Source organism: Cygnus atratus, chromosome 2, assembly GCF_013377495.2.
Source record: "Cygnus atratus isolate AKBS03 ecotype Queensland, Australia chromosome 2, CAtr_DNAZoo_HiC_assembly, whole genome shotgun sequence".
Lineage (NCBI taxonomy): Eukaryota > Metazoa > Chordata > Aves > Anseriformes > Anatidae > Cygnus > Cygnus atratus.
This window is the reverse complement of record NC_066363.1, coordinates 21,930,160-21,954,443: the sequence shown is the minus strand read 5'-3', so window position 1 is coordinate 21,954,443 and position 24,284 is coordinate 21,930,160. Positions and strand designations below refer to the sequence as shown.

General features: G+C 42.4%; 2 protein-coding genes and 1 long non-coding RNA gene across 4 annotated transcripts in view; all 3 read right to left on the bottom strand.

The window, feature by feature from the left end:
- RSU1 (Ras suppressor protein 1) overlaps positions 1–17,279 on the bottom strand; it is a 98,443-nt gene extending 81,164 nt beyond the window's left edge. Inside the window, exons 1-3 of one of the 2 annotated variants that reach the window (XM_050708797.1) lie at positions 17,127–17,279; positions 16,873–16,984; positions 11,118–11,168 (exon numbers count right to left, since the gene is read on the bottom strand). In XM_050708797.1, coding sequence (XP_050564754.1) covers positions 11,118–11,168; positions 16,873–16,981 — 160 coding nt within the window. In that variant the 5' untranslated portion in view covers positions 16,982–16,984; positions 17,127–17,279. The remainder of the gene's footprint in view (positions 1–11,117; positions 11,169–16,872; positions 16,985–17,126) is intronic. The other variant, XM_035545308.2, reaches the window with a different exon arrangement.
- On the bottom strand, positions 8,086–9,406 carry LOC126913182 (uncharacterized). Its single transcript, XR_007707821.1, has 2 exons — positions 9,331–9,406; positions 8,086–8,772 (listed from the first exon to the last, which is right to left on the bottom strand). It is a non-coding gene; the product is annotated as an uncharacterized LOC126913182 (long non-coding RNA).
- A 5,746-nt stretch (positions 17,280–23,025) lies between the features above and the next one.
- The window catches only part of CUBN (cubilin), a 141,527-nt gene continuing 140,268 nt past the window's right edge, over positions 23,026–24,284 (bottom strand). The window contains 2 exon segments of the mRNA XM_050709354.1: positions 23,026–23,344; positions 23,748–23,983. Of these exon segments, the coding sequence (XP_050565311.1) occupies positions 23,237–23,344; positions 23,748–23,983 (344 nt within the window). The 3' untranslated portion in view covers positions 23,026–23,236.

Genomic DNA, 24,284 nt, shown 5'->3' with positions numbered 1-24,284 from the left:
TTAAACCCTACTACTCAGCACTTGCATAGATCTACATCAAGCATCCTGGATCTGGACCTCAGTTCCCTCCCCACATAGTGAGCCAGAAGCCATCACCAGACATCTATCATTCTTCCTCTCTAGTAGAAGTCTGGTGTTGCCCTCTGTTGGGGAACAGATACTGGTTTGATGGACCTTTTAGCTGAGCCAGCTATCACGCTAGGAACATTTAAACCAGTTAAAGCAGCTTGGAGATGCACACATCTCAGACGTAACCCTTTCCAGTATAGCAAGGAATCAAATGGTTTTCGTGTCATTACTTCGCACTGAAATTTTTATCCGGCTCTTCTTGTATTCCCAACCTCTGTCAAAGGAGAAAGAACAAAATAAAAAAGGAAAAGGAGAAAAACAGGTGCAATTTTCCCCCCGTTTCCTCTCTGTCACTCTTCTGTCATTGATCTAGGTTTTGATAAGATTCCTCTGTGGTGGCAGTGCCCTTCACAGCTGAAAATGAGCAGGCTTTCTGATAAGTCTATTTCTGCAAGCGAGCTCCAGGATTATTTCACTTAAAGCTTCTGTGAAGCACTGGAAAATAGTAAAAATCCTCACAGCTTTAAAAGTAAACCAACTCAGGTGTTTGCGAGTTTAAGCTCCCCTTTGCTCTTCATCTATGAGGTGAAGTGTAGCCTGGTTTTTGTATTTAGTAGATACTGACATTACATCATACATTTCTGAAAGCTTTCTTAATAGAAGACCCATATGAAAATTTCTATTTTAGTTTTAACTTGTACATTAGAACGTTTTTCCTTTTCCATTTAGACAAGGAAGCTCAGATGAAAAAGCGACAAGAATCAATACAACACCCAACTGGACGAGGGAAAACACAGGCCTCCGAGAGAGGGATTTGGTGAAAATACAGGCCTCCATCAGAGGAGCACGTGGTACGTAAACTGAGATAAACATTTCAACTCATTTATATGTTAACACTGAATGTTCAGAATAAACATTTTCCTCACTGCTGCTTGGAAAATAGCGTCTGTAACACCTGCCTATTCATAAAAGTGTGTGCAAGTAATCTCAATAAATATGATTCAAAGTTTACAGAAAATCTCTCATTGAATTCAATGGGTTTTGAATCAGGCATGAAGTGAAATAAGGGTTTTAATTACTTCAGATTATTTTCTTTGGCATTCTCATCTTCAGAAACTTCAAGCTGTGTTTTTTTTTTTTTCCAGAATGTTTCTTTAGTTAACGAACTAATTATGCAGTACCTAGGAACATGACGTTCAATGGTATTCCGAACCTCTAAAGGTTCTAAGGGAATATTTATCCAGAAGAGCTATTAAAATAGTACTTACTACTTGTCAGAAGAGAGATTCAGAAGACTACGCCAGTTTCTCATTAAACTGTTCCATTTATAAACAGGTCAAGAGTAATGCAAAGGAAGGAGAATTCAATACACGGCTTTGAGCGTGCCATCAGGCCAGCGCAGATCCCAAGCCGGGTTTTATTGCCAAACACAAGAATTTACTTTTTTACACCTACAGCGAAACCTGTGGGTTACAGCATCATAAGCCCAGTGCTGCAGACTGTTGTTTCTCCAGTCAGCGTCAACAGGAACTCTTCATGAGTATGGATCCCTTGGAGTAAAGGTCACAGAGACATGAAATGTTACTCACATTTCACGGGGGAGGAAGAATTTAGAATACTAAATATATAATGCATTCTGTGCATCCAATATAACTGTACTCCTAGAGCAAGAGTCATGTTTAGATTAATTTGACAAGGGTTCTGTTATACTGAGAGAGAAGCAATCAGAGTCACCAAAATGAAAGAGGAATTAGCAGAGGGAGAACACAACAGTTTTCGTTTTAAATATTCATAGGCATGCTGATATCATACTTGGCAGTTAACTGGAGAATCCTTATCCCAAGCGAAGCATTCAGTACTTAATTTACACATTATGTAGTTCAAGTTTTCCCCTTTTGCCCTTCCTCCACACTCTTCTAAAGATGGATACTAACCTTCTGCACATTGAAAACATTGAACAAATCTGCCTCCTTAATCTTTAGCTCTTTCCAGAAAGCAGCAGATTTCATTTTTTGCAGTTAACTAAGGAAGCACTGCAGTTATGAAAATGCTCTTATTAACGTGTTTAAATTATACTATAGCTTACTGATGTGATACTGTGCTAACAAAGCAATTTATCAATAAACAGTTTTAATTTAGAAGCCAGAGACTAAGGAGAAGTGCTGTGAGCACAACAAAGGCAGAGAAGAGGCTGCAAATGAAGTGACATCTGGTACAAACAAAGGACAAACTCTGTTCTTTGAGATGAATGCTTGAGATGCACTTAAGAGTTTGGAGAGAAATCCTACAGGCACTGAGGTTAGGAAGGGATTACTAAATTGAAAAATTAACCATGTAAGAGTAAAGAACTGAAACCACGTCAAAATAGTTCACAAAAATCTGATTTTTGATAGCTGACTTTATAGTAGTAAGTACAGGCTGAGTGTGCATGGGTATAAAACTGGATATAAACATGCCCCCTCACTTCTCCACATCTTGAAGGAAAGTGTTAGCCAAGCTTTTTGAATTAGCTTGACATCCAAGTACTGTAGTGGACCACAGCATTCGCAGCCTTAAGTAATTGTTTTATGAGGAGTGCACAATTCAGCCAAAAAGCTTTTCTATCTTACTTTCATGTCAGGAGAAAAGAACATGCAAAAAATTGAAGAGTACAGCCCATCCAGTTGAACACTTTTGAACTTGCCCTCCCTCACCATTCTCTTTACATCCATCTTCTATTTAAGACGTTTTCTGGAGTTGAGAGACTTACCAGAGATGCTCTGAATATCAGGTCTTGAATAGACACTAAAAGGTTGTAACTTAGAGGTCAAGGTCTCTTCAGCTTCTTACTCAGAAATATCTACACACCTCCATGCTTAGCAGTGCTTGTTTATAAAGCTCTGCTTTCACTGTAAGAGCGCCTAGCAAGCAGCCCATCATTTTCACTTTTCTTTATTGGACAGTTAGTATTTTTTACACCGTTTTTATCACCAAAATGCTTTTAGGAGCTTTTTCAGGTCTGTTTTTCACTGCTACTTGAATCACCGGAGTTTTTCTCCATTCAGCATCACGTAGACTGCCTTGCTGACACTGTTTATCAGAGACCAGCCTGTCCTCTAAACGCACACAAAGGGAGAGGCAGCACTAAACATGCTCAGTGTTTAAAAGCAAGGTCAGCATTTATATTTACACGATTTTCTTATTCCAGCCCTTAGAGCTGGAAATGAATTAAACACTGGGCTCCCTACACCCACAAAACACTACTTAAAGCCACTCTTTTCTCCGGGTCTCAACATTAGCTGATCCCAGCCTTCAGCTGACTAGACTTTTTTGATTTCCACCTACGTCAGATATTCCTAACAGACAGGATAAACCATGTTACCACAAATTACTCTTCCTCAGATAAAGATCAAGAAACTATTTCACCATAAGGATAATTTTACCCTGCAGCATTTTTGACAAAGGACACCACTGGAACAGAGTAAGAGGCCAGACAGCAGTGTGAAGAGAAATGCCGTATCATTATCTGCTTCAAAACAATACCCCTGATTGCTTGCAGAAGCAGAATACACAGAATATAGGCCAAAAACAAGTATACAGAATTACATCCAGTTTCCCCTCAATCTATACTGCCTCTTCTTACCTCCTTCCTTTACTATCAGCAACAACAAAAAATTCCAATTTGTTTGACAGAAAGCTCTTTATGATGGTACAAAATTAAGCTCTTTGATGAAGTCAGTTCATTTAAGCAAAACACACTACCTATTTTGAAACTGGCATCTTAAAAGTCTATTTTGACAAGGAGATTTCTAACAATTTTAGATTACAACCTGTACAAACATGTGGAGAAGAAGTTCACGTGGGCTTCCACAAAAAACATTACAGATATTTTAAGCCATTGGGGGAGAAGTTAACACACAAGAAATTTGTACTGAAACATCAGAAAACATTGAGACTTACAAGAGAGACGCTAACGTTTGCAGTTACGTTTTAATAAGAAAAGAACACACAACAACTTCTGAAGAATTGTTAGAGACAACTTATTTGTGTCTGGTGCTGTATACAGTTTGCCCGCTGACTTGTGATGCAAAGCTGACTATACATCACAAAATATAACTATTTGATTTGAATTGGGGAAATTTCGTGATGCATTCTTTATACCATTACAGGGCAATAATCCTTCACAAATTCTTCTGCTTCATTCTCCCAAAGCTTCTTAAAAAACAAAGCTTATGTTATTTAGAGCTGAATTGCTCTACCATCTGTACTTTCTCAGAACCACGGCTTCCTCCAACCTTCCCCCCCTTCAGGGAGAAAAGCAAAAAGCTAACAAGGTATTTCATCTAAACATTTGAACAGAACTCAGATGTCATGGATTTAGTTAGGCATACGCAAAGGGATCTCCTTTTCCCTCCTTCTCATCTCCCCCCGTCCACTGCTTTCATGCATTTCCCGTCAGAGATCTCTGCAGCAGGAATAGGAATCATATACGAACTGAAATCCGCAACAAAAATGAAAGGCTTGCAGTTAATTTAAAGCACCATCTAAAGCATGGTTGAGAGGCTGTTACCTCAAGGCAGAAGTCTGGTGCTTTGGGCGCAGCCATAGTTTCACTCCACCAACAGCTTACTTGCACCCTTCTGAGGTGTATCACGCCACTACAACAGTGTGAATAACGTGCCAGAAGGAAGCAGAGGCAGAACCAAAGCAGAGGAGAACAAATGAAGCAACAAGTAAAGAGTACGTGGACATTCAGTTCCCTCCTGAAGCCTGGGAGTTACATAAGTCACTTAATATCAGGCAAAACATAAAGTACCAGGCAACACCAGTGGGAGACACCGCAGCACGCTGCCGCAGTCTGGAGAACACAGAACAGCTGGACCAGGAAGCAATTCAGCACAGACAGATGCAGTGCTGGAAACTGTCTCTGGACTACCTCCAACACACCCAGGTATACGCTGCAGCCAGAGAGGCTACTTACTTATAAAGGAGACGGCCTAAGGCAGGAGTGACACCAAGTGAAGTCAGCAGCAGGTTAAGTAAGATCAGGGCCATCGTCAAGAGGGTTAACAGAAATGAAGGGACAAGCTTTGTGCTGGTCATACAGACAGCAAGACAATTTTGAAGGGGATGGTAGAGCAAAGCAGCAGTAAGCGGTGTGAGCAGCATCAATAGAAGGAGAGAAGTTTTGAACCACAGAATGACTGCTCTGCTGGAAGGCAAAATGCACGAGAACAATAAAGGGCAACTATTGGGCTGTCTAAGGAACAGGATTAATGAGAAAATCTGTTCCAGCAGGATCTGAAAGTTGATTCAATAACAAAATTCAGGTATGGAAATGGGAACGAGCAGCAAAAAGCTAATGGACCACCTCACAAAAAGGAAGGGGCTAAGAACGAGTTAAGAATTACACTTGAGTATCAAGAAAGAAGCAGTGGTTAGGAAAGAGCAAAGGATGGTAGCAGGCAGCAGCTCAGAGAAAAGGGATAGAAGGACAGCATGTGGCTTCAGGTAGTACACATGGGAGGTTTCTGAAGCAAAACAGTTGTTTCTAATCTCTCATCATTTAGTCATGTAATAATACTGGGCAAAGGATCAGAGAATGAGAGCAGAAGGATAGAAAAAATATTCAGGAGTGAGCTATGAGTAACAGACACCTCCTGAGGTCATTTAAATGCGGCAGAAGAGTACGGTAAAGCTGGGAAGCACGGGATCATCTGAGGTTAAGGAGAACGAGGAGAAAAGCAAACCCAAGCTACTGTTCACCACTACCTACGAGTCAGACTGAATTGCTAGCAGGAGCATAAGCTTCTTTCCCTGAAAGAAAGAACTAAAAAGATACTTAAACAGTGACCTCTAATGGTCAAACCGTAGAGTCACAAGCTCCAAGCCTACCCAGATAATGATACAGAAGCTAGAATCTCTGAATAAATTATCCAAATGATTACAGTGCCAATCTATCAGGTAGCTATGCCAGGTAATTGTTACAGCAGTTACCAGTCGTCAAAAACTTGCAGTGTATCCCTAAAATAAGTGAAAATAAAACATGTCAAGATGGCAGCACAATACTTGTGCACGTAGTGACGACCAGCACTCGGATCTGTTGTCAGTGCTCAAGTAACCTTTAACGCCCTCTCTGCTTTCCGAGCACGTGTTTCCCTCTGTGCTCTCCTGGGTCAGACTGTGGTTAACCCGAGTGCCTGAAAGCCCCTCAAGCACACTTCCTATTCATGATGCAGTACAAGGATTGTTTACTTTCATCACCGTATCTGTAGGGATAATAAATGTGACTATACTAGGATGGGAAATTTTGTATACACTGTAAGTAACCAAGAGTACTTGGCATTAGTCTAGCTATCTGAGTCCAGAAGTTTCAGTATCATTTCATACTTAATGGCAAAATAGATCACAAATGCTGCTCTGCAAGACAGAAGTCAGATGAGACTGAAGCCATAGCACACATGCTGTCTTAGGTGTTTCCTTTGAATACGGAAGTTCCTTTATTGCTAATTGTACTCCAATTATCGTTCGCTCACCAATGTACTGGCACAAAGGGACTAAAAAGCAAAGTTCTGGTCTGTCCTGCTGCCTTTAACTCTCGCCTGCAGAGACACTATTTCCTGGAGGTGGCCATTCTGTGCTCTAGTACAAACAATCTTTAAAAAACCTAAGCCCAAATCACAAAGCGATACACACACTTTATTCCCAGCTGCATAAAAATAACGTCATACTCGCTCACGTGTTATACTTTCCCTCGCATAGCTCCAAAACATTCTGCTTGAAATGACACAGGTGGATTCACAGAGTAGAAAAGATGTCCAGCCTTGGCAGCACGTGTCCTCTCCGCAACCAGGGCTCTCCTGGCCACCTCCTCATTCTTTAATTCCTAACAGTGATCCCCCAGAACTGCTGTGAAACCACAAGCTTTAGCTTTGAGCGATGTAGCACAAAGTCTGTTTTGTTTGGGTACCGTAACAAGTTACTACACAGATGTGCGAAGAGTGTTTGTGACTGGCCAGTCCGCTCAGGCATGGTTCTACAGAAGCCCATCGTGTGGCTCCAGCTCCCTCCTTCCCCCTCTAACACGGCTGCCTTAATTCCCTGCCACCACCCGTGTTCTGATAGCTATCCCACTGAGCAGGAACAGTGACACCTCTATGCCCCCAGCTCCCACCAAATGTCAGGGAACAAGGACAACTCAGTCACACCCACCCAAATTAACGTGCCACACTGAAGGACTCTATCATTCACTCCGATTTACACAGATTTGAGGAATATTTGTCAAGACTTTTATTCCATTTTACTTTGACGTCAGCCAACAGGTTCGAGAGATGCCAGGGTCAGGCCAGACAACCTGTACAGGCTGACAGCACCAGCATGACTGCTGCTAGGCTGTACAGTGGATAGACGGTTTGGCTTTAAGTGACGGAACAAAAAACTCCCACTGTAACATATGGGCACACTGGCCCATATGTCTAAGTTAAGGGGAAAAAAAAAGACAAGTACTTGCTTTCTCCCTCTGCTTTCAACTGGTTTGTCACAAGAGACCCCAAAATGGAATCATCCCAGGTTTGTCACTCACACAGCAACTGGTTCAACAGAGCTGCAGGAACAGCTATTCAGCTTCCCCTAGAGTTTTGCTTCCCATTTTGAGGCTGTTCTGCAAGAAAAAGGTTCTCATCAAGCAGCAGAAGCACGAATTCAACTCTTTCATAAGTTACCTGGAGCAGAGGCAGCCAGTTCAAGACTCCTCCATTAGCACAGCACCGGGCAGCTGGAAAAAAAATCCAGTCTAATATTCTCCAGAAAAATCAGTGTGGATTTGAGCACTTCTAATAGAGAATGATTTACAGAGAGGTAAACGCACAAGCACCAGCAGCATGAATGGAGTACTAAAAATATCACTGAAAAAACATGCCACAAAAATTTTCTAAGCAGTATGATGGATTTAATAGTGTTATCTTCAAACTTGTTAATGAAACTTCACTTACTTCTAACAGTTTGCTTGCAAAAATATGAAATACGGTTACATAAAAATATGCATGTCCAGCTTTTACATATATTCATATTTCCAGATAGACATATTTACTCTAAACAGCAGAAAAAACAGCAAGCAGAACACTCATTTAAATGGCAGAAAACTAGTAGAAGATGCTAATATGACCTTAGTGCAGCATGTCAGGTGTCACTGCCACCAGCTTCCTAGCCATTTTAAGAGCAATCTGCTAAGACAATTAATTACATAGCTTAAAAGATTAGGTCAACAGTGTCAAATACGAGACTATAAACTTGAAATTTAGCCTTTTTAAAACGTGTGCTGTCTATTTAAGTGTTTACGTCAGTTTGAAAGAATAGGAAGTTTCAGATTTGATGAGTTGCTTCTCAGGAGAAGCAGTGGTTTTACCTTCCCATAGAAGAAACCCAAACACAGATAGGTTGACAGAATCCCTCGGCTGAGAGACCAGGTACCCTTGCAGCCTGCTGATCTAAGGGCTACTTTAGAAGAAAGGAGCAATTAAAAATTCAAGGTGTAATAGAATACAGTGTTAGAGTCGTGGCAGCCCTTAAACCAGTATTTTGAAAACCAAAACTACTTCAAAAAACAGTGGTGTAGTCTGGAGTTTTCTTGAAGAAAGAAAACCTGAAAGCATCCTTCTTGGACTTACTCCTCTTACTACTGTATCTTCTTCCTCCCCCAGTCAGATCTTCAGCTAAGACTTCTACCTAGGATAGATTGATTACTTAGCTTATCACTGGCACTTATGCTGAAGTATGTCAACCCTCTCCTGGCTCAATTCTCAGACAGGCAAGATTACTCTAATTTGAGTCTGACGACAGGAGATACAGCGTGCCTTCTCCTCCTCAGAGTATGACAGCTAGCTGCGACATACCCAGCCAGTACAGCTACATTTAAGATTTGTAAGGTGTCACATGGATGAGACAATCAAGTCTCTTGAAAGTTTATTAGCTTCAAAAGTTGTACAATTAAAAAAAAAAAAGAAGACTATTCTGTTGGTTAAGCTTACCAACAGTAATGTTTACAACTCACTTCATCCCTGTGCCAGACAAGCAGTCATTCAGAAGATACCAGAGCAGATAATGAGCAGCAGAGAATTTCTGCCTGGCAGCACTAGGTACAATTCACTTAACCCAACGTTGCATGAGTTGTCTGACCTCGTCACGCAGGTTTTAGACAGAGGTGAGCGGAGTGAACTGCTGTCTCAAGGTGCTCACAACCCTCCAAAAGCTGCAGAGAAAGCTTAAGTGGTTGGATACAATTACCTGCTTAACTTTTAGGCAGCTCAAGTTCAGAGACAGGCATCTCCTTGCAGCGACCCTGCGGGAACACAAAAGCCACCAGACTGGGTGGCCCAGTACCCCAGCTCCATCAGTGGCTGATACCAGACAACACACAGCAGTAACCTGAAGTTTATCGTAACATTTCCCCAAAACAGTTGCTCCCTTCCAGCTGCTTGTAACCTTCTGACCTTCTAAACTACAGGTAGATCTGTGCGTTTAATAACAATGCTCACGGTTTTCCTCTCCGTACTTCAGCCATGAACTCACTCATCAGTCATCAATTATTTATAAATTTGACCAGTGCAAATCAAAAGTTCTTTGAAAATGTAAGAGGGTTTCATTTTTTATTTAAATAGGGACAAAAACTGGCAAGATACCAGTCTAGAGGACACTACACAGTCAGGAATAGGGCCTAGAGTAACTACTTCATATTTCTCACAGCCACTCATATACTGCCCATAATTTCACCTACTTCATACTGTTACTTCAAACCCTTTAAGCTATGCATTAATAACCAGTTAACTGCAGCCAAAGAATTAGTGTTCATGTGGTAGAACCTAAGAATATTTTCACTTTTTCTTCATGCTTAATCCTCAAAAAAATGTTCAAAACCTTATGCTAGATTTTTATATTAACACACATTTTAAATAACACACACTATCTTACAGTTCATGCAGCAAAGAGATTAGGATTAGATGGGTTTGTTTTACTTTTTTTTACACCCCACTTTCAACCTGTAAAACTTATCCAGAGCATAGTCTGGTGCGTGCTACAGAACTGCCTGGTCTTCTCCCCAACACACGCTCCCTTTGGCAGTTCCACTCCCTTCCCCATTTCATGCGCTCCTAAAAAATTCAGTTCCAAAAGCGGAGGAGCGGTTGAGATTGACATCCACTGATGTACGCAGAGAACAGACAAGGACAAACAGAACACAAAAGAAAACAACAGAACTTTTCTTCTCTTTACAAGACACACAGTAACAGGGTCTACACGAACCTCACTGCTTGTATTTAACACCCAAGAAGTAGGAACGTTTGTATAAGACACAAACAGGTAAGCCTGAAGCTTGCTCCTACGAAGAAATCATTTAATTTTGCCTCACAAGAGTCAGGTTGGTATCTCTCTACATTAAGTTCAGTCTCACGTTACCTCTCCCTCACGATGTGATATTCACCAACACCAAGTTGAGGCTTCTGTCCTATGGGAAGTGATAACTGAAGTATCCAGAAGGCAATAACTGAAGGTGCTGTGTGCAGTACGGTCAAGAGACAGTTTACACTTAAAAGATGTTGTGCTTTTTTTTTTTTTTTTTTGCCAACAGCAGGCCAGACCACCTGACTTTCATGCCTGAAGCTCACACTCAGTTGGCCTTCCTCACATGCATTTGAGTTGTAATTTGTTTTCACTTGCTTCAGTCAAATTAATCATCCTTCTACTAAAATGGGAAGTGCATCTTCTTGATACAGTTCAAAAAAGTTCATAGAACTTTAAAATTGCAGTAGAGGGTGGATTTTTGACTTAACCAGTAACATGACTGAAAATTACTGATCTTCTGGTACACGGCAGATCTGTATTGACGTTAGAAAGGCGTGTTGAACACGTCCGCTAATGCACAACCTCAATCTTTTTTTATTCAGGCAAAGTGCTTCACCAAGAACCTCACCCTCTTAGCAGTGACACTGTGCTCTATAAAAAACAAACTAGTAGTGGCAGCTTTTAAATTCTGCTTAACAGCCTGCAACAAAGTCAGAAGAGAACAGTATACTTACTGGTAAGCTTGTTGTGACTGAGAACCAGCTGCGTGATATGAGACAAGGTAACTGTAAATGAAGAAAGAAAAAAGTTAGTTTATGAACAGAGATGGCGACCAAGAGCCCATTTAAGCTAAAAAAGACGCGCTGTTCTCCTACTCTAGTAACTCCAGACCATATGCGCTATTACAAAAGTCAAGACAAGCTCAAGATATTTACTGAAATTGCCTGGATGACCTGATTGATCCCAGCCCCTCATACTCCAACTTACTGAGCAACGAGTATGGGGCTGGGGCAGCTGCAGTCTGGTATTCCCCAGTACGCACCTTCACCTGTGTTTGTTCTTGCCTACTGCCATTCCCACACCCCTACAGGCTCTACAGCCTACAATCAACATCGCCTGGCCAGAACAACATGCTAAATAGCCAGAGGAGAAACCCACACCTTGAAGACACTCTTAAACATCTTCCCTCTCCCTGCAAAAAGTCTGATGTGCTCTGGACTAGAAAGACTCAAGTTTTTTTCCTCCCCTACACCTTGTTCCTTACTTCCAGCGCAGTCTCTCCAAAAAGCTCTCGTAACTACAGGGCTGCCCCTCCTGAGCAGCCTGGAAGTTCTCCCTAAGGACAGCTGTAGTGCCACACCTCTCATCAATGCCCACAAGCACTAAGCATCACTAACACTAGCCCAGAGACAGTCCATAGGGACGTGGTTGCCTTACGGAAGTAAGATATCCCGGAGAGCACACGTGAAACCGGTCATGCTCATCGATACTTACGAAATGGCAAGTTGGAGAAAAGAGCTGGGAGACACCGTACTTACTGATAGAGCAGCCTGCTTTACGCTGCTCCAGCTAACCCTTACACACTCACGGCTGACCACAGGCAAACGTAAGCTCATAGCGGAACAAAAGCAGTCACTAAAAGGCAGAAGCAGAACTGAAAGTTCATTGGAAAAAAAAAAAAATGCATTGCCACAGTTCCCTGTGCAATTGCAGGTTGTGGAGGCAGGAAAGGCAGGGAGCAGAGAGGAAAACAGTGCATCCACCCTAAATCTCTCTTAAATACAACCACTCTCTAAGTAGTGCCTCAAACAGGTCACGAAGTAGGACAGAAAGCAGCCCACAGGAAGTCTGTAAGAAAAGAAGCAGCACTATAGGGCAGACAAGTACGGTAGCCTCAAAGAACACTCGTCTTTAAAACATGAAAGGCACTTCAGCATCGGCATCTAAGCACCCCCTTAGACTACTGACTGTAGACCTGCAGCTAAACAGGTCAAGTTCCAAAAAGTAATTGAGAGAAGATGCTGGAGGCGGTTATGAGCTTGTGAGCAAATGCTTAAGTACTGCCTCTTCAGCATTTATTTCTCTTGGTTTAGGAATTGCAATAGCTGTGACAACCAGCGAAAGCCAACATTTCACAGGCCCTTGACAGCCAGGCCTGACCAGTAAGGACATGGTCATTACTGGGGCAAGCCCTCCGCTGGCTTCCTGAGGTGCAGAGTGCTTTAGCTGAACACCTCCGGGTCCAAGTCGACCTTATCTAGATCAGAGCCAGATGTGGGGAGCCAGCGTACCCAAGTTCATCTGCATCCTCAGACTTAACTTCATCATATGCAGAAACAGAGCACAAAGCATCCGCAAATACGAAGTTACAAGGCAGGAGAAAGGATCTCGTTTTCATGTAGCACAAAATCTCGCAAGCAACTTCCCAAGTTATTTCTCCCCCCTGAATTGCTGCTTGTTCCGATGTTTTCTTTCCCTACTAGCTACAAATCCTTCAGATTTGGACAATATCCTCAGTTCCTACTACTGAGCCACTTAAGCACAGCAAGGTATTTTGCACGTCCTTCTGTGAGCTCTCACAGGAAGGGTCCAGTTAATCAAGTAACATTCTCCCTCCATGTCCGAACAGACCCTAGGTGTTCAGAAGAAGGCAGGGAAAAGCAGACAACGCACACGAAAGATTCTCATCAGCTCTGTTCTCAGCACCTCTCACGCTGGCAGCGAGGACAAGCTGTGTCACCATGCCCTCACCAACACTGCACCTACCTGCCTGAACAGTAAGGACGCCGTGAACAGTGCTTTGAAGGCTGAAGTGCGCAGCACTGGAAGAGCAGGGCTTACACTGCTGGCCCCAACACCACCAGATGGCATTCCAGCTTTGCTCTGAAGATTCAGGATGCTGGAACGTCTGCTCCTTTGCCCTCCGTACGACAAGCCTCGGAAAGTGAAGATTTGGTGTAATCTGCTTTTTCAGAATAAATCCTTTCTATTTATTTCTTTTTTGGTACCGTGCAAAGTTGCTCCCACTTCAAGATTTTTTTTAAAGCTGAGAAGAGTTGAACTGAAGTGGCTGAGTAAGACAACTACCACCACCTCAGCTCCACACTCAGGAGCCAGCACCTCATCACAAGCACGAAGGACAACGTGACTCCGAGCAGGTGGGACCTCTGCACCTCTGCTGCTTGGCAAAGGTCCGCAACACGCAGACTGAATGGCGCTTACAGACTGCCACGACAGTCAATTCCAAGAGAACTTTTGCACTTTTTCTGTAACTTCTGTACAACACCACTGGAAACGCTAAGAACCAAAGTCTCTGAAGGCGCGCAGACCTCAGAGGCCACGCTGACATTACAGCACTTCGTATCCAGGGATGAGTTAATTTGATTTCAAGAATGCACCGCGCGTCCCCACAGGAGTTTGAGGGTCAGGATATTAACAGGGCAATTTACGCACGTGGTAATTACAAATTCTCATCATGGTCCCAATCCCACCGCTGCTTCAAAATGGAACGGGTGGGAAAAGAACATTTGAGCTCTTCTCTTTTTGTCCTAGCATCAAGCTTTTTCATATGCTGCTTCCATGCACCGCAGGCTGGCTTCCCATGAAATATTTAGATGACAAGTCTTGACTTTTTTTTTTTTTTTAAAGAAGAAAAAAAACACAACAGGAAGACTCCAGAGACCTTGCTGGACGAAGATAAGACGCTGCCTCTCGCACTGGAGGAAGTTAACACAGAAGGAGCATTACAGCATTGGACTGAACAACCTACAAGTAGCCTGCCACTCCATCTCCTGGGCCTTGGTTATTTTACGAGTGAACAACTCTATCAACACTAACTTTTTGGTAAAAAAAAAAAAAATCTAGCCTTGTTAATACCATCACATAAGCGTGTACTTTATGTAAAATATGAATAGCTTACAGATAGAATAATGAGAACAAATTAACACTTACAGAGTAAATAGGATTTCATCCAATATTCCTTCCCTAGCAGCAAGGCTACAGAGCAGCAGATGTCCTGAGTTATTTGAGCAAAATAATTCATAGCTTCCCCACATCCACCACTTCAGAGATTAGAGACTGAGACTGGTCCTTGCAATGAGAACAATTCCCTAATTCAAGATGACTGCTTGAAGTCCCAACAACAAGTGCCCTAGTCAGGCAAAACATGCATCATATCCTGCCTGCTTAATCAGATTATTCACCTTACAGGACATCTGCCCTTTGCCTCTACCTGTCAATATCTGGGTGTTTCATAAACAAATACAATCTATTTACTCCACAATATAGAATTAAAAAAAAAAAGCACTAAAACATTTTCACCAGGTAAGACTTGTTAGAAGTATTAATGGATTCACAAATATAGTATAAATGTGTTAACAGCTAAAACACTTGTTTGATTGCGTACCAGAATCATAAAAAGCCTTTAAAGTTTAAAACTGTTTCACCTGGTCTTTGCATTAGTATGATGAATGAATGTACAGAACACCTAGATCAAGGCACATTTTAAATCTCAGATGAACTCTCTTTCCTACAGAACTACTCTGCTGCATCTGTGGAAAGAGATTTCTCGTTTACACTTCTGAAAGTCCGGAAAATCCAGATGCTCTGAAGGCCTGTAGCACAATTTGAAGTTTGAAGTTTGTACTTGAAGTACTTCAAGTACAACTAGTAGAAAACACTGAAATGCCTGGATTTGAAGAATATTCAAAAAACAGATGTCATGACCTCTAATGACATTAATGAACTCCTGAGTGAGCAGCTGTTCAGGGACCACTGAACATAACTTTGTGAATCTCAATGCTAACGTATAAATGAGCTGACAGCTCAGCTTTCCCTTTGCTGAAGATGAAAGCAGGAAGAGATGTAGAGGTCTAAGCTAGTTTAAGACAATTTCAGACACTGAGTGTTGATCTTCATCCACATAGGAGAAGTACTTCCTCTTGAATTGGAAAAAAACATTCACATTTGACAGAGGCAAATGCTTGATTTTGTCTGTCCTGCAACTTTCTTCCCAAAGGGTGGGAGTTAAGGCAAAAGAAAAGAGTGGCTGCCCTGTATTGGAGCAAGTCAGTCACCAGCCTAGGAAGAAAACCCAGAAGAGTCCTACCCAAGCCATTGCATATATTCCTCCTCCCTTCTTCTTCTCCCTCCCCAGCATGAGGTCAGTTTTCTATAGTCCCTGAAGATTTTTGTTTTTTATACACACGACAAGACATAGATCCGTACCTGAAGGAAGAGGATTTGCACGCAGAGCAGACCTACTTCCTAGTTGCTGTGTCTGCATCTACTTTATGTGAATTAAGGAAGTTTAAACACGATTCACTGGGCACCCTGCTGTGAGTACTCAAACGTGCAGCGGGACAAGGCTTGGCACTTTTCTTGAAAAGCAACCAAGACTACAGAGAGCGGCTTATTTGAAGAATCACTGTCCACTCGGGGCGGGGGGCAGGACTGACAACAATGAAGTACTTTCAGGACACAAAATCCCCATCAGCAGCTAGTGAACATAACTCAGGAATACCCTCCAGCCTAGTAAGTCCTTAAACCTCAAATTGCTAAAAAGAGAGGAAACACCACTGTTCTCTTTGATGCTAACCTAATATTATACTCATCTCTAAACATCTACCAGTGGATCTCATTAAAGACAAGATGCTAAGAAAGGACAGTCACTGGGCATGAATCACTACCCTTGCTTATAACATGTTTGTATTTCATGGAAAAATCAGTTTTTGAACCAGCAAGCTGTAACTCTGTGCTGGAAAGAGATTCAGCACCCCTAATAGGAGAGGTGCTGGACCAGACCCATTTAACTTCCCTGCCAGTTCAGAGAGCCAGAAAAGCCCAGACACTCACTTCTGTACTAGAGAAGTTCACCCCTTAAGAGAGAGGTGGCAGGGCTAGGAAACAAGCCACTTCCACACCTTCTCAAACTATCACCTATAATTCATAAGACACAATACCTATTCACTACTTCTTTAAAAGCACACTTGGAGGAATTTATTCCTTCTCCAAGCAAACAGTGACAAACACCTCGACAGAAATAAGAAAATCACACCAAAAAAAAACCTTGCAATTCAGCCAGAGCGCAGAGTAACTGAAAAAGCGAGAAGGTCTGGACTAACCGGACAGAAAGCAGCCATCATTTTCCCCTCCCCTAAATTTGATCTCAGGGTGGAGAAGGCCCCAAGCCGCCACGCTAAAACAAGCCACGGAAGGTGCATGCACCGTGTGATGGATGTGAGGTAGGGTACCACAAGCCCACACTTCATGCAACAAACTCGCTGCCAAACAAGGTCCGGATGCCAAATTAGCAACTCAGCACCAGGGAGCACCTTGCGGAGCACCCTGCTGGCCTGGCCCTGCCTGTACAACAAGCTCAGAAGAGCCTTTTGCATTAAATAAGCCTTTCCAGCTCGGCGCTGCCGAGGCTGGTGCCGGTGCCGAGGCCCGGCCGCGCGGTACAAATAAGGCAGCGCCGCCGCTACGTACAGAGCCCGGGCACGTCCAGCATGTTGGAGACGCCGCGGTCGCACATGTCCACCTCGGGCTGGTTCTTCTCCCGGCTCTCCTCCACCATCTTCTTCAGCGACTTGGACATGGCCTGGGCGGGGATGCGAACACCGTCAGGCGCCGGCTGTGTCCCCCCGTGTGTCCCCCCCCCCACAGCCCGGCGGAGCCCCGGCCTCCCCCCGACCCCCCGGGCCAAGCCCCCCGGTGCGGGCCGAGCCCCCGCGGCCACTCACGGCGCTGCGCTGCCCGGCTCCCCTCGGCTCCCCCCGGCTGCCCTCGGCTCCCCCCGGCTGCCCTCGGTCCCGGTCCCGGTCCCGGCCCCGGCCCTGCCGCCACTCCCCGCCCCGAGCCCGGCCCCGCCCGGCCGGAAGGGGAGGGGGGTGAGGGGGAGGAGGAGGAGGAGGAGGAGGAAGAAGAAGAGGAGGAAGAGGAAGAGGGTTGTGAGGAAAGGTTGTGAGGGGCCTTTAGCTCAGCATCAGCACCTGGACAAGCGCCTCACAGACGTTAACCTGGGCAGACGGACCGCCGCCATTTCGCGGAGGGGAAAGGAGGCGTCGGGGCGCGCCTCAGGGCGGAGCCATCTTGGCGCCGGCAGCCCCTGGCGGGGGGCACCCTGCACAGGGCCCTGGGGCACTGCCTGGCAGCAGAGTTATTACAAATAACGTCCACTGGAAGAGTTATTAAAAGTAATATCCACTGAAACCAGGGTGGTAAACGGGAAGGTGCCTTAACCAGCAAACGCTGGCCTGGCATTGCTGTGGGTATAACCTTAGTGTTTCGTTTTTTAGAAATGATTTAATTTGCAGTAGCACATTTCCCTCTAAGTGGCTCTTAGTGCCTTCAGCCCTTCCCTGAAGTTACAGGCTGCTCTCAGGTCTGTCCGACAAAGCACAACTGCAAGAACTTCCCTTTATCTAGATCACTCAGCAGCATATAAGTCACTCTGATGCACGAGCCAGCAATGATCGGTTCCTCTTCATCTGCAGGACGAGAACCTGCACCGCTTCCACGTGTAACCAAGTGCCCTGATTGCCGCCAGTCAGTTGTCTCAGAGAGCTAGGTGCTGGCATATTTACGGTTCTTCCTTCATAAAGGACAGTCAGGCTTCATTTAGTAGCAAAGGCTTATCCAGATTCATTGTCTGTAAAATAACGTCCTAGTTTGCTTACCCCAACAAACAGATCAAGCCCATGTGCCTGTGACAAGGTCCTCGCAGGCTGTCTTTACGGCTGACCAGCTCACCTGGCTTCGCACTACTCCATTTATGCAGTGATAAAACAACTGCATGTTACATTGCAAGTGACCTGAATGTCCACGTTTGATCCCTATTGTAGAAGTATTTAATTACTCCCTCTTTAATAAACTTATTTCCCTTACTGGCTTTTGTCAGGACTGCCTTCTTTGTCCTGGTAATTTCATTTCCATTTTCTTTGTAAACAGTTCACGTTTCACTCGCATCTTCTATGGGGTCTGCTATGGTTACTGCTTCAGCAAACCTCCCATATGAGCAAACACTAATCCATACCCCAGTGAGGTCCACACTGGATTTGACAAAGAGGGGATGCTTTCCAGCCTTCACTTTAAAGATTTTCAGCTTCTCATGAAGCACTAAATACCAATTGGATGAGAAAGAGTGGGAAAGTAAGCATGTGAGACATACTGACCAAGTGTCTGGTCATTCCCTGATCTTGAAAGCTTAATTTTCGGGTTCTCCCATTAGCAGTAGTACTGATGAAGGCTAATTTCCTGAAGAGGGCCTGTGCCCCTGCAGTAACCCTCTGTCTCCTCTCTTTTCCCCTGGCACCTCAGCATACCCAATTCTTCCTTAACCCCCCTGACCCCAAGTATCCCCAGCTCCCTCTGTACCCCTAGCTACAGGCTGTCCAGCTGGAGACCTTCCCAAATGCATGGCTGTTGAGCTCACAGTGCAGGCTTCTCCAGAGTGAACTTACTTGTGTCTCACTGTACTATCCAGAAAAATAAATAAATAAATAGATAGATACCCTTCTTTTTTTTCAAAAAAAAAAAAAAAAAAAGCTGTTCAATTTTAACCAATTTTAATGCAGGGGTTGTGTGTATTCAAAACAACACAACAGCAACGTGTGCCGGCAAAAACATTTGTATATTGCTAGGCATTGCTGCTAGAAATTTATCCACAAAAATTTGAATAATTCGGTGTGATGACTGGCACACTATTTATTTGCTGATGTTTGCTTTATAAAGCAAACTTCTAGAATTTGGACTCTATTTTTATTATCGGATATTTTAATTTTAAGCATTTATTTGTTAGCAATCCTGTATTGTTGCTATTGTTATTTTGTACAGTAGTCAATGCTATTAATTCTTACTACGTTTCCTTTTAATCAGGACTGCCAAATAATTCTGTGGTTTTAGTTTGGCAGCTGACAGAAAAATAATTACACGAAAAATCTCAATTCTGGTGCCTAGGATGCTTATCTTGAGTTACTGTGGGAGACTGAGACACCTCCTCCTTTGCTTTATGAGCCAACTGAAAACTGTCTTTCAGCCAAAATACTTTGTAAATGTAACTACAATTGGCGAATGTTTTACATTGACCAGCACCATGATTTCTAGCACTGTAGCTGTATATCTTCTCTCCTTTAATTCAAGTACCTGTAGCCCTAACGATCTCATTCTGTTATTACTTCTCAATTTTTGTTTATCAAGAATAGCCCCACCACATGGGAAGGGCAATTCAAAAATACTGTTATGGACATTTTAGTGCTTAATCTTCAAATCTTAGTCTTTTTGCCATTCATATATTACTGCCTCCTAAAGAATGTCTTTATGGAACAATAAATAGATACGGTAACATCCAGAAGATTTATACATCAGTTAAAAAAATGCAGGCTCTAGAAAGTGAAAACGCACGTTCATTATCTGTGCGGTGTCATTTACAGCAGGGAGGTTTGTAGCCATGCAGGTATTATAAGGCAGACATGCGGTATTCACAGCTATGGCTTGATCTATAAAATAGGCAGCAACGTGCAAAGACATAAAAGCAAAGATATTCCTGGCAGTATTGTGAAACAAAGCCATAAATCTTATTAAACACAGATTTTTTTCTTCTGAACTCTACACTAAAACTAACAGATTTTTTTCAGAATATTAAAAAATAAATGTTCAGTTGTTTGCTTTTGCTGTGCGTTCATTTTAAAGCATTTTAAATGACTTACCTTCCAAGACAGAAACATGGCTTAGCAAGAGCTCTCTCCTTTAAGGACCTTCACTTTAATAGTACTGCAGTGGTATTTCTCTCGTGGTTCCTCATATAAGATGTTAGAGGACAGTAGCGGGTTACTTTGTTCCTGTTTTTTTTGAAAGAATGGGTTTGATAATTTACTGTAATTTTAGACTTTGACTATTTTTGGCAAGAGTCAGTTGGGCCAGATCAATTGAACTTTGTACCAGAAGCTTCATTCAACAGTCTTTGTGGACATGAATTCTCTGCTGGACTTTCATTTTCTATAAAGAAGCTCATGAATTTTCATCACATATAAATAAAATTATGCAGAGATATAGAGTAGTTGTAACATTTAAAGATGCACCAAGCACTAATTATTATTAGATTAACAAAAAATAAATTAATCTTACAATTTTCTCTTCCTCTCATTCATCATGTTCTTCATTCTTTTTTTCTGCAGTTCAATGATTCTATAAAATTTGGTGTTACGACTGAAAGTCATACCAAGGCCAAGTATTTTATCTGTATCAAGAAACTGTCAGAAAGCATTTCACCCACTTTAAAACGAAACGTGATTTTTCACAAAACCAAACTTTTTGAACAACAGGTTTCAACACACTCGTCAGTTTAACTGCAGTCCCCCTGAGGAGCTTCAGACCAAAGGTTGTATTGGCAGAGCTGGCCTCACGCACACCACAGGGCACGAGATCAAATCTAAATATTGCGCAGAGTAACAGGTAGGCCAGCCTTGTCAGGCCGGCCTGCGGGACAGCGGTCTCCTCAGGGAAACAAGCTTTGTGTCAAACTATAGGATGTGCGACTGCTGTCAGTTGCAATAAGCCACTAATGAACTTCATTCATTAAAACCATGTACAGGTTTCTATTATGTTGGTCAGTTTATGCTCTGACGTGCTCTTGTCAAGACCAAGGTTTAGCCGAAGAACTGATTGTCCATAAGGGAAGGGAATGCACTGCAAAGCACTGCCAGCCCTGCAGCAGCAGGAGCTGTTTGGGTGAGAGATGCCCTTCCAGTTCAGCTATGGCTTCCAGGTGAGCTGAGCAGCAGGCTGGTGCAATAATTAAATAATAATAAAAAATACAGTGTTCTTGCCAGGCTTATTCTTGCCTAAAATCTGATGCTTCTGTGACCATCCACCTAGCAGCAAGAGACAGCAACCAGATTCTGAGGGGACTCTGCCCTGCGCGTACTGCATGAACCCCACAATGATTCATAGGAAGGTCAAAACCACGATGGATGCACATGAAGTCCCATGATGCAGCCATCCACTGGGAGGAGTAAACCCCTTCCTGATCTCGGCAGGCAAACAGCTGAAGCCGTGCTTGACTGTATTTGCATTGTCTTACGAGTTCCTATATCCAGAGCTTGTTTTGTAGCTTCATCTGTGATTCATCTCCAGGCAGTTCAGATGACATTATTTTCTTACTGCCTGCGATCCCTTTTATGGTGTTTTTAATCAATTTAGGGACAAAGATTGCATTGTCCCTTGATTACTAACATGAAATCAGTTTGGCTTGGAGTCTTGAACAAAAGTTTTCTGGACTGCTAATGTAAAATTCCACTACATGTTCTTTTGTGTCTTCCCATATTAGAGTAATTTCCCGTTCTGCCTGCAGGTCAAGAGGACATATCTGTCTCCTGGTTTGATAGAAATACAGATATTTCTCCTTTTCCATGTTGTACTTTAGCATGTTAGCAAGCATATTGCCTGTACCTAAGCTAGATTTTTCTTGATACTTGGAAAATTCTAAAATGCTGTCATACATCTAGTCTGCTTGGCCAGGTCTCTCCCTCTACAACATAATCAAATCGTTCCTGAATTTTAAATATCTTGAATTTTATATTGTGTCATCTACCTTTTTGCCCTTGTCTGTTTTGTGTTTTCTGGATTGTATTTTAACCAGAATATCTTCTCTCCGACTATGAAGTTTTGTTTGTTTGTGGAATTACGCCTTTTTTTTGGCATTCACTGGGAAATCTTCAAAGAATTCTGAGATTTTGTTAGAACTGCCATTAATACTTATAATGTCACTTATCATCATTTACTTCAACAATCACTTTAAGGAATTCATTTCACTGTGTGAACCAGTGTCCTCTGTACACCCCAACAACATTTGTTACATATGATGTGTGTTAGCCTGGGGCAGCGGCACAATAATGTTAGTAAAAAGTCAATCGGTGTTTTTATATTTGCCCTATTCTGAAGTTGTATGTTTTATAAATGTCTAGGAAGTGGCCCACAAGTTGTCTAGGAAGGTGACATGGTTGCTCAAAGTCTCACAAGTTTTTATAAATTCAGTTGTAGAAGAGATTTGGAAGCTTAGAGATCTAACTCAGTAAATATAATCACAGAGATGCCTGCGTATTGAACAGGCTCTGACATTACTTTTTGATGTGGTTATGGTTTAGTAACACAACACATCTTTGCTGTGTTAAGCTTTAGTGAATGCCTGAGTACTTTATTCAGTCAGGTTCTTCCACCCAATGTGCAGTACAAGAGAAGGTTCTTCAACAAAGTTATCTGTGTAAATGGCTGTAGGACAGGGGCCGTATTTTAGCAATGTCTGATTTTATTCTAGTTCAAATAAAAGTAGCTAACATTTAACTAGCGCAGTTGGACTTGATGATCTTGAAGGTCTTTTCCAACCTAAATGATTATACGATTCTATGATTTGTAAAGATGCTTGGGACAAAAACACATAACTCTGCAGAACTAATTAAAGACAACTTCATATCTTAGCTCCTCTTAACAATTTCACATTGAATATTTTGTGTTTAAGCTTTATCCTGGCTTCCTGGCTAATTAACTTTTTATAGCCTTAACTGTAAAACTTTTTGCACATTTACAAAAGCGTTTGAAATGGTATAGAAGAACATAAAAATATCATTCAAAACTGGCAAAAACTCATTTTCACAGTTAGGTAGATAATTTATTCTCAGTACAACGAAAGATTACATTTTTCTGACAGAACTTTAAAATTCATAACAGCTGTACTTACAGTAATCTTTAAAAGGCCTTACTTCAGTTGCAATTATCATAACTGGATTTCAAACATATTTTATGATCTAAAGTGTCCTCAGTATAGCAAGGAACAGTAAAGTATTTCTTATGTGACGTTCTAGCTCCTCCAACTCAACTGGAATCCTGATGGTAAAGTCACATATTCGGCATGAAATTTTATATAGACTTGATGAGATGTAGCAGTGAATGGAGCAATGTTTGTATCCTAAAATTAAAGACAAGAAGAACGAAAAGCTTTACCTGACAGCAAGATTCTGAGAAAAAGACAATCATAATGTTAAAGCCGAGGTACTAATCCAATCAGAGAGTGGAAGGGACCTCAGGTCTGTGCTAGATATTGCTGTTGCATTTCTTCCATAGGGTGTTAAAAATATTTAAATCACAAACACAGCAACTAAATTCAGAGAAGAAAAGGCTTGATGATACCACCCACTAGATGTCACTGTAAGGTCTGTATTGAAAAGCTAAAATGCCACAGAAGCCTTACGCTTTCACTTCCACTAGTTTGTATGGAATTCATGTCAAAATTAGGGAAACAATCTTAATTATGACACAGTAAAGATTAATTTTAACCACTTACAGGGTCACAGACAGTAGGGAATACATACCATCCCACAGTATGGCCCAGCGGGGGGATAGCTGGCATCTGGCCCATTGTAAAGGATCAGATAGTTGTTACTGCAATCCCCTGGGTCATCGATGCTGATGAAATCAAAGTTCACTGTGACAATTCGTCCCTTGGGCGCAGTAATGGCCCACTCACAGTCAGTGTTGTTCTGGTAAGTCGCAGGGTAGCTGGGACTAGCAAACGTGCCAGTGCTGCCATATAATGTTCCTCCACATCCTGGAAATGGACGCAGTTAATTAGCTTAGAAGACTTAGTTTTACAAGATACTACACAATGTAGTACAGTATTAGTAGCAGCACTGAAATACAGAGAGACACTGCAAACTGGAACAGTGCGTTTGGATAACAACATTATTGCAACGAGACAAAACTGAGGCTCTAGCTTCAGCAGCCTGAGAAGAATACGGAATGGGCATCAGACATACTGTAAGGTTACTCTGCAGTGCTTTGCTGATGGTCTTAAGCTCACTCCAGTAAGTTAGTGTCAAGGGCAAACTATGTCATCCAGCTATACATTC